Source organism: Scomber japonicus, chromosome 15, assembly GCF_027409825.1.
Source record: "Scomber japonicus isolate fScoJap1 chromosome 15, fScoJap1.pri, whole genome shotgun sequence".
Taxonomy (NCBI): domain Eukaryota; kingdom Metazoa; phylum Chordata; class Actinopteri; order Scombriformes; family Scombridae; genus Scomber; species Scomber japonicus.
The window spans coordinates 1,458,662-1,468,661 of NC_070592.1; the positions used below are offsets into that span (position 1 = coordinate 1,458,662).

General features: G+C 47.0%; 2 protein-coding genes across 2 annotated transcripts in view; both read right to left on the bottom strand.

Annotated features, from left to right (window-relative positions):
• Positions 1 to 4,683, bottom strand: part of LOC128374538 (protein disulfide-isomerase A3-like) — a 12,152-nt gene extending 7,469 nt beyond the window's left edge. Inside the window, exons 1-5 of the mRNA XM_053334809.1 lie at positions 4,523 to 4,683; positions 4,103 to 4,181; positions 2,898 to 3,015; positions 2,556 to 2,663; positions 1,233 to 1,362 (exon numbers count right to left, since the gene is read on the bottom strand). Of these exons, the coding sequence (XP_053190784.1) occupies positions 1,233 to 1,362; positions 2,556 to 2,663; positions 2,898 to 3,015; positions 4,103 to 4,181; positions 4,523 to 4,683 (596 nt within the window). The remainder of the gene's footprint in view (positions 1 to 1,232; positions 1,363 to 2,555; positions 2,664 to 2,897; positions 3,016 to 4,102; positions 4,182 to 4,522) is intronic.
• Positions 4,684 to 6,990: 2,307 nt separating this feature from the next.
• LOC128374539 (GON-4-like protein) overlaps positions 6,991 to 10,000 on the bottom strand; it is a 15,358-nt gene continuing 12,348 nt past the window's right edge. The window contains exons 22-27 of the mRNA XM_053334810.1: positions 9,846 to 9,935; positions 9,435 to 9,632; positions 8,534 to 8,677; positions 7,947 to 8,392; positions 7,254 to 7,356; positions 6,991 to 7,153 (exon numbers count right to left, since the gene is read on the bottom strand). Coding sequence (XP_053190785.1) covers positions 7,019 to 7,153; positions 7,254 to 7,356; positions 7,947 to 8,392; positions 8,534 to 8,677; positions 9,435 to 9,632; positions 9,846 to 9,935 — 1,116 coding nt within the window. The 3' untranslated portion in view covers positions 6,991 to 7,018. The remainder of the gene's footprint in view (positions 7,154 to 7,253; positions 7,357 to 7,946; positions 8,393 to 8,533; positions 8,678 to 9,434; positions 9,633 to 9,845; positions 9,936 to 10,000) is intronic.

Genomic DNA, 10,000 nt, shown 5'->3' on the forward strand with positions numbered 1-10,000 from the left:
ACCGGAGGGTGTGTTCCAATTACAGGGGAATCACCCTCCTCAGCTCCTCCCTGGTAAGGTCTATTCGGGGGTGCTGGAGAGGAGGGTCCGTCGGATAGTCGAATCTCGGATTCAGGAGGAGCAGTGTGGTTTTCGTCCGGGCCGTGGAATAGTGGACCAGCTCTACACCCTCTGCAGGATCCTTGAGGGTGCATGGGGCCCAACCAGTCCACATGTGTCTTGTGGACTTGGAGAAGGCATTCGACCGTGTCCCTCGGGGAGTCCTGTGGGGGGGTTCTCTGGGAATACGGGGTACCGGACGCCCTGATATGGGCCGTCCGTTCCCTGTATGACCGGTGTCAGAGCTTGGTCCACATTGCCGGTAATAAGTCGAACTTGTTTCCAGTGAGGGTTGGACTCCGCCAGGGCTGCCCTTTGTCACCGATCCTGTTCATAATCTTTATGGACAGGATTTCTAGGCGCAGCCAGGCAGCACCTCCAAATCCGAGTCCATGGTCCTCAACTGGAAAAGGGTGAAGTGCACTCTCCGGGTCGGGGATGAGATCCTGCCCCAAGTGGAGGAGTTCAAGTACCTCGGGGTCTTGTTCACAGTGAGGGAAGGATGGATCGACAGGCGGATCGGTGCGGCGTCTGCAGTAATGCGGACTCTGCACAGATCCGTCGTGGTGAAGAGAGCTGAGCCGAAAGGTTCCTACCCTCACCTCTGGTCATGAGCTTTGGGTTCCTACCCTCACCTCTGGTCATGAGCTTTGGGTCGTGACCCAATGAACAAGATGGCGGGTACAAGCGGCTGAAATGAGCTTCCTCCGTAGGGTGGCTGGGCTCTCCCTTAGAGATAGGGTGAGAAGCTCAGTTATCCGGGAGGAGCTCGGAGTAGACCCGCTGCTCCTCCACGTTGAGAGGAGCCAGATGAGGAGGCTCGGGCATCTAGTCAGGATGCCTCCCGGACGCCTCCCTGGTGAGGTGTTCAGGGCCCGTCCCACCGGTAGGAGACCCCGAGGAAGACCGTCTCGGGATCCCCCGAGAAGAGCTGGACGAAGTGGCTGGGGAGAGGGAAGTCTGGGCTTCCTGCTTAGGCTGCTGCCCCCCCGAGACCCGACCAGGATAAGCGGAGGAGGACGGTACGGTACGGTATAATAAGCCAGATAATACAGGAGAATAAAAAGTGTGTGTGTGTGTTTGTGTGTGTGTGTGTGTGTGTGTGTGTGTATGTGTGTGTGTGTGTAACTCACTCTGAGTTGTTGCAGCGCTGCTCTCTCAGCTTCAGATCCGTCGTGTGAGCGAACCTGAACTGTTCTCTCAGTAAACCGGCAGCTTTCAGAAACTCTGGCAGATGAGAGCTGTCTGCACCTGAGAACACACCTGATACACACACACACACACACACACACACACACACACACACACACACACACACACACACACACACACACACATATAGAGAGAGATACACACACACACACACACACACACACATAGAGAGAGAGATACACACACACACACACACACACACACACACACACACACACACACACACACACACACACACAGATACACACACAGGAGTCACATAAGATAACATAACAGTATTACAGCTGTTAATTAATAACTAGCTATTCTGTTTTTTTCGTGACGGAACTTAACGTGAGTAAAACATCGTGATGAACTTAACGTGAGTAAAACATCGTAACTTGAGTAAAACGTCGTGATGGAACGTAACGTGAGTAAAACATCGTAACGTGAGTAAAACATTGTGATGGAACGTAACGTGAGTAAAACATCGTAACGTGAGTAAAACGTCGTGATGGAACGTAACGTGAGTAAAACATCGTAATGTGAGTAAAACGTTGTGATGGAACTTAACGTGAGTAAAACATCGTGATGGAATTTAACGTGAGTAAAACGTGATGGAACTTAACGTGAGTAAAACGTCGTGATGGAATTTAACGTGAGTAAAACATCGTGACAGAACTTAACGTGAGTAAAACATCGTGACGGAATTTAACGTGAGTAAAACATCGTGACGGAACTTAACGTGAGTAAAACGTCATGATGGAATTTAACGTGAGTAAAACATCGTGACGGAACTTAACGTGAGTAAAACGTCGTGATGGAATTTAACGTGAGTAAAACATCGTGACGGAACTTAACGTGAGTAAAACATCGTGACGGAATTTAACGTGAGTAAAACATCGTGACGGAACTTAACGTGAGTAAAACATCGTGACGGAACTTAACGTGAGTAAAACATCGTGATGGAACTTAACGTGAGTAAAACATCGTGACGGAATTTAGCGTGAGTAAAACATCGTGACGGAACTTAACGTGAGTAAAACGTCGTGATGGAATTTAACGTGAGTAAAACATCGTGACGGAACTTAACGTGAGTAAAACATCGTGACGGAATTTAACGTGAGTAAAACATCGTGACGGAACTTAACGTGAGTAAAACATCGTGATGGAACTTAACGTGAGTAAAACATCGTGATGGAACTTAACGTGAGTAAAACATCGTGGTGAACTTAACGTGAGTAAAACATCGTAACTCATCGTACCGACGATGCTAGCATCATAGTGCTGGATGAAGGTCTGCAGGTCTTCATCAGTCCTCAGCTGGACTGAGTCTGGACCGGTCTGCTTCTTCATGTAGTGATAGATCCCATCTACACACACACACAGACACACACACACACACACAGACACACACACACACACACACACACACACACACACACACACACACACACACACACAAAGACACACACACACACACACACACATTTAGATAAAACCTCAGACTTTATTCTTCATTTGCGTGTTTATGTGTGTATTTCTGTGTGTATGTGTGTGTGTATGTGTGTGTGTGTGTGTGTGTGTGTGTGTGTGTGTGTGTGTACCTGCAGAGCGAGGGCCGTCATAGGGGGCGGAGTCTCTCCCGTTCCTGAATATCTTCAGAGTAGGATAACCAGACACACCGAAACGAGCACAAGTCTCTGAGTGAGCCGTACAGTCCACCTGAGACAGAGACAGGTGAGACAGACAGGTGAGACAGAGACAGGTGAGACAGAGACAGACAGACAGGTGAGACAGAGACAGACAGGTGAGACAGACAGGTGAGACAGAGACAGACAGGTGAGGTGAGACAGGTGAGACAGAGACAGACAGGTGAGGTGAGACAGAGACAGACAGGTGAGGTGAGACAGAGACAGACAGGTGAGACAGAGACAGACAGGTGAGACAGGTGAGACAGACAGACAGGTGAGACAGAGACAGACAGGTGAGACAGAGACAGACAGGTGAGACAGAGACAGGTGAGACAGACAGGTGAGACAGAGACAGACAGGTGAGACAGAGACAGACAGGTGAGACAGAGACAGACAGGTGAGACAGACAGGTGAGGTGAGACAGACAGGTGAGGTGAGACAGACAGGTGAGACAGAGACAGACAGGTGAGACAGACAGGTGAGGTGAGACAGACAGGTGAGACAGACAGGTGAGACAGAGACAGACAGGTGAGACAGACAGGTGAGACAGAAACAGACAGGTGAGACCGAGACAGACAGGTGAGACAGACAGGTGAGACAGAGACAGACAGGTGAGACAGACAGGTGAGACAGAAACAGACAGGTGAGACAGAAACAGACAGGTGAGACAGACAGACAGGTGAGACAGAGACAGACAGGTGAGACAGAGACAGGTGAGACAGACAGGTGAGACAGAGACAGACAGGTGAGACAGAGACAGGTGAGACAGACAGGTGAGACAGACAGACAGGCAGGTGAGGTGAGACAGGTGAGACAGACAGGTGAGACAGAGACAGGCAGGTGAGACAGACAGGTGAGACCGAGAGGTGAGACAGAGACAGACAGGTGAGACAGAGACAGCCAGGTGAGACAGACAGGTGAGGTGAGACAGACAGGTGAGACCGAGAGGTGAGACAGAGACAGACAGGTGAGACAGACAGGTGAGGTGAGACAGACAGGTGAGATGAGACAGGTGTATTTGCAGGTGAAGCAGCAGATGGACACTTTAAGACCTTTAGTAATGATAATAATGATGATGATGATGATGATGATGATGGTGGTGATGATGAAGATGTTACCTTTGCTAACTGGACAGTTCCCTTCAGTCGCGTCGCTGCTTTATCAAACTCTGGAGCCAGTTTCTTACAGTGGCCACACCTGACAGGTGAGGAAGAGGAGGAGGAGGAAGAGGAAGGTGAGGAAGAGGAGGAGGAAGGTGAGGTGAGGAAGAGGGAGAGGAGGAGGAGGTGAGGAAGAGGGAGATGAGGAGGAAGAGGAGGAGGAGGGAGAGGAGGAAGGTGAGGTGAGGAAGAGGGAGAGGAGGAGGAGGAAGAGGGGGAAGTCAGGAGTTGTTAGAGAGGAAATGAGGATAAATGATGAAGATGATGAAGGAGAGGTGATGGCGGGAAAAGGGAGGACATGTTTAAACTCTGTCCGTCATCTTCTCATCAACACAAACACATTTAAAAACCAGAGCTGTGACGTCAGCGCCCCGTTACCATGGAGCGTAGAATTTCACCAGCATGGTCTCGTGCTCCGCTGCCAGGTAGTCGAAGTCCGCGTCACCGAGCTCGAGGACGTCCCTGCGCGAGGCCGCCGCTGTTAAAACGGACAGCAGCGCGAGCGTTACGGCGGCAAAGAGGCGCGCAGCAGCCGCCATGATGGAGAGAAGAAGAATAAAGAAGAGAAAAGAAGAGAAGGAGAACAGCTGAGACCCTCACTGCGAGCACTGTCCGCGCACGCGCATATACACACACTTCCGGGCCTACCCTCCACAATAAAAGCTTTACATGTAACAAATGTTCATTAAACAGTTAAAAACCCGCATTTTATTTTAAAACATTTAATATTATTTATATTTATGTCTTCCGCTCACATCTGACAGATCACGTGACCCTCTGCTGATGAACGGTGATGCTCTCCGAGTTTGTTCTGAAGGGTAGATCGTTCTATTTCCGGTACCTTAAGTTAACTTGACGTCACAGCTGTCAACTGAAAGGCGGGACATAAAGAGGAAAAACGCCGGAAAGCAGCGCTGTGATTGGTCCAGAGCAGATAGCGGAGATGTGATGTAACCACCTCATTGGTCCACTGAGCTGTCAATCACACAGCAGCGCCTGCCGTTATATCGCGTTTTATTAGCAGCTAGTCTCTTTTAAGTTTATTTTAGGTTAAAAACTCACAAATGTTTTAAATATCGAGCCGGAGTTTACACCTGATTTAAAAACTACAAAATAAAAACATTTATTAACTTAAATCATTCAAATTAATTTATTATTTATTCTGTTTTATTTTATTTAACGTCCTGTTTTTATGTTCATACCACAGAGACATTAAAGGCAATTCATCTAATTTTTTAAAAAGATTGTAGAGAAGTCATGAGAACAATATTTTCTACATTATGGGATGGATTATAAATAATACTGACACACTTTATAAAACGTCTTCTAAAATGTTTGTGAAGCTTCAACAAATTAAATAATTGTTTAGCTGATTGTTTTATCTACTTTAGATCTTTATATTAGTTTACATTGTTACGTCTATATTACAAGTTTCCTTTATTTAATCTTATTCATGTGTACGTAGGTAGATCAGTGAGCAGCGTCTGCATAAAAGATTTTAACTTAAAACAAAGACTTAAAAAAGAAGAAAAATGAAGTAAAGATTATTTAAACGAACCAAACAGGAGATGAAAGGAAAGAAAGATCTGAGGCAAATATCTAATTATGTTTGGTGACTATTTTATTTTAATTTTACTTTGTATTAACTTCTTTCTTACGCGTCTTATTCTGGTTTTGATTTTTGTCTTTTCCTCTTTTTTAAATTTCAAACTCAACAAGAAATCAAACTAAATATCCTGAGAATCATTAAATCATGATTATTAAACAACAATCAATGAAAACAGTTTGAAAAACATGTAAAAATGTTTTATTGAAGCAAACAAATGGACCTTCATGTGTTAATATTCAATATGAATAAACAAACATGTATAAAAACCTTCACGTTAACACACAGAACGTCTCTGAGGTGTAACTCCGCTGCTGCTGCTGCTTCCTGTTCCAAGCTTTAAAAACCTTAAATGTTAAAGTCAATAATCTCCTCATCGATCGGATCACTCTGAACCCTGATCAATACCTTTCTGTCTTAGAAGAAGAATCAGCTTCTAGTTGTTTTTCTGTTCGTAGATTTTAAACATTTTAAACAGATTTCAGGCTTAATTTAACACTCTGGGAGTTAAATTGATAACGAGCTTCAACAGAGTCAAACTGATCGATCGGTGCGTCTGTGATCGATCAATAATTTATGTCAACTTATAAATAATGAAAAAATGTTTTTTGCTGTTTTCTCAGATGTGAGATTCGTTTCTGTTTAAATCTGGTCCAGATGTTTGTTAGTTTATATCAGCGCGGAGCAGTTAAACCATCACCTGAATGATTATTGATTATTTTATTGATCTATGGTCAAATGCTGTAACCAAAAAATCTCGGAAGTGGTTCTCATTAAATTTTGAATCCATGAAATGTCTTTTGTTCCGAATTCAGTCGAGTTTAAAGCATTAAACTTTTAAGTAAGAAAAAAAGTTCACACACTGCAGCTCCCAAACCTGCCTTAAAACTACCTGCATTGAGTTAAATCTACCTGCATTGAGAGTTAAAGCTACCTGCATTGGGAGTTAAATCTACCTGCATTGAGTTAAATCTACCTGTATTGGGAGTTAAAGCTACCTGCATTGGGAGCTGCAGTGTGCAGACCTTTCCAGATGTGTCTCTCCTGCTCCAGATGTGTCTACCACAAACATTTTTAGTGATTAAACCTTTAAAACCTTCAGCAGAACGTCTCCAACACGTTCTAACAGCAGTTAAAGAACCGAGGAACGTTCTGCGACCTTTTGACCCCGTCGTCTGTAACTGAAAGGTCACGCAGCTTCGATCTTCATCACATCATCATCATCGGCATAAATAAGTCTCGTCTGTGATTGGCTGTCACGGTTCAGTTCAGTCGGGCGCTGCTTCTCGCCGGCTGCTGATTGGCTGCTGCTGTTCAGACGGAGGCGGAGACGCACAGGAAGTGGATTTTTTTTGGGAGGCGGAGTGAAACAGACTCATCAGGTCGTGGAAGCGAAGGCTCACCTGCAGGAGACAGACTACAAGTTAATATGCAAAGAAGAAGAAGAAGAAGGAGGAGAGTGATGTCAGCGCCCCCCCACCCCCCTCCACTACCCCCCCCCACCTGTTGGGCGGTCTTGTTGCCCAGCTGAGCAGAGACCCGTCTGAACGTCTTCCTGTTGGCTCCTCGCTGCTGACAGGCGGTCAGGATGGCTCGGTCCGCCTCTCTGAAACAAAAACCATTAACAGTAAAAACAGGTTTAAAAAAAAAGGTTTTATGGTTGTTAAGATGATGGATTCATAAATGAGATAAAGGAGGGAGGAAGGAAGGAGGGAAGGAAGGGAGGAAGAAGGAAGGAAAGGAGGGAGGAAGAATGGAAGGGACGAAGAAGGAAGGTCAGAAGGAAGGAAGGGATGGAGGAAAGGAGGAAGGAAGGAAAGAAGGAGAGACGAAGGAAGGAGGGAAGGAAGGAAGGAGGGAAGGAAGGAAGGACAGAAGGAAGGAAGGAGAGAGGAAGGAAGGAAGGAAAGAAAGAAGGACAGAGGAAAGAAGGTAGGGGGGAGGAAAGAAAGAAGGGAGTAAAGGAAGAAAGAAAGGACAAAAGGAAGGAAGGAAGGAAGGACACGAAGGTTCCAGATAAATTCAGACTGAACTCCGCAGCAAGACATCATGGAGGTTACGCCCAGTTCAATATAATCAATATATTAAAAAAAGATCAATAAGAGAGATTTGAAATGACATCACAACGTAAAGTCTGTGGGCCGAGCGGTAAACTCTACTGAGCATGTGCAGGAAACCGTTAATAAAAGTTCTCACCGGGTCCAGACGACGACTTTCTCTCCGCTGGAACTCATCGAGACGTTTTTGGCACAAACTGCTCGCTCCTCTTCCTGTTCGTCACTTCCTGTCTCGCTCTCCTCTGACGTCTTCCTGGTTCGGTCAGGAGGATTCTGGGAAACCTGGTCCGTTTCTGTGGTCTCCGAGGCGGTTGCCATGGGAGAACTGCTTGCCATGGGAGAACTGGTTGCCATGGGAGACGAGATGGTCACCGTGGGAGACGAGCTGGTTGCTGTGGGAGACAAGCTGATCGCCGTGGGAGATGAGCTGGTCGCCGTGGGAGACGAGCTTGTCGCTGTGGGAGACGAGCTTGTCGCTGTGGGAGACGAGCTGGTTGCCGTGGGAGACGACTGGGTGTGAAGCAGCTGGAAAAACTCCAGGAATTCCTGCTGCAGGTCGGTGTGATGATGGAGGAGGGACGAGATCTGAGAGAGAGATGATCAGTGAGTGTGAGTGTGTGTGTGTGTGTGTGTGTGTGTGTGTGTGTGTGTGTGTGTGTGTGTGTGTGTGTGTGTGTACTCTGATTGATCATGTGACTGCTGCGGGGTGAAAGGTCGTGGTGTTACCTGCTCCATGTGCTCCGGTGGGGGGGCGGGGCTTCCCTGCAGCAGCGACACCACCTGCTGGTAGAGGGCGGAGCTTTCTCCCAGGCTCCGCCCCAGTCGCCGTAGAAACCGCCGACTGTGTTCAAACATCTGCTGCTCCAACAGCTGGAGGATAAAACACCACAGAAGAAGAGTTCAGGTGTGTTGGGTAGAGGAGTGACGTCAGAGTAACGTCAGAATGATGTCACAGTGATGTCAGAGTGATGTCACAGTGATGTCAGAGAGAAGTAACAGTGAAGTCAGAGTGATGTCAGAGAGAAGTCAGTGATGTCAGAGTGATGTCACAGTGATGTCAGAGAGAAGTCACAGTGATGTCAGAGTGATGTCAGAAAGAAGTCACAGTGATGTCAGAGTGATGTCACAGTGATGTCAGAGAGAAGTCAGAGTGATGTCAGAGAGAAGTCAGAGTGATGTCAGAGAGAAGTCAGTGATGTCAGAGTGATGTCACAGTGATGTCAGAGTGAAGTCAGTGATGTCAGAGTGATGTCACAGTGATGTCAGAGAGAAGTCACAGTGATGTCAGAGAGAAGTCACAGTGATGTCAGAGTGAAGTCAGTGATGTCAGAGTGATGTCACAGTGATGTCAGAGTGATGTCAGAGAGAAGTCAGAGTGATGTCAGAGAGAAGTCACAGTGATGTCAGAGAGAAGTCACAGTGATGTCAGAGAGAAGTCACAGTGATGTCAGAGTGAAGTCAGTGATGTCAGAGTGATGTCACAGTGATGTCAGAGTGATGTCAGAGAGAAGTCAGAGTGATGTCAGAGAGAAGTCACAGTGATGTCAGAGTGAAGTCAGTGATGTCAGAGTGATGTCACAGTGATGTCACAGTGATGTCAGAGTGATGTCAGAGTGATGTCACCCACCAGGCCGCAGCTCTCAGCCTGTTCTCTGTTCAGGAAGGCGGCGAAGTCTCGGAGCAGCTGAGGCCAGGGCCGCAGGACGCCACTCAGCCTGCCGTACAGACCCTCGGGGGCCTCCAGGGGCCCCGACGCCGTGAACCCCTCCAACAGCTGCAGCAGCTGCTCAGCTCGACCCGGACACACCTGCACCGCATCACACACCTGAGCAGGAAACAGGAAACAGGAAACAGGAAACAGGAAGTACAGACAGACATCAGCCTCTAGGTCAGGACTTCTGTGGACCAATCAGGACGCAGCTTTATTACATTTAAATTTTTTACTAAAAAATTATTTTAATCCGACGTCACTGATTGGTTTATTGGACTGACGACCGTCAGCTCCGTCTCCACGGTAACCGCCACAGCAGCTTCTTACTCTGAGCAGATAATCCTGAGCAAACGCTGCGTCCTCCCTCTGATCATCTTCATCATCATCATCATCAGTTCCCTCTGAAGACAGCTTCTCCTACACACACACACACATTAACACAAATTAATACACACACACACACACACATTAACACATAAACA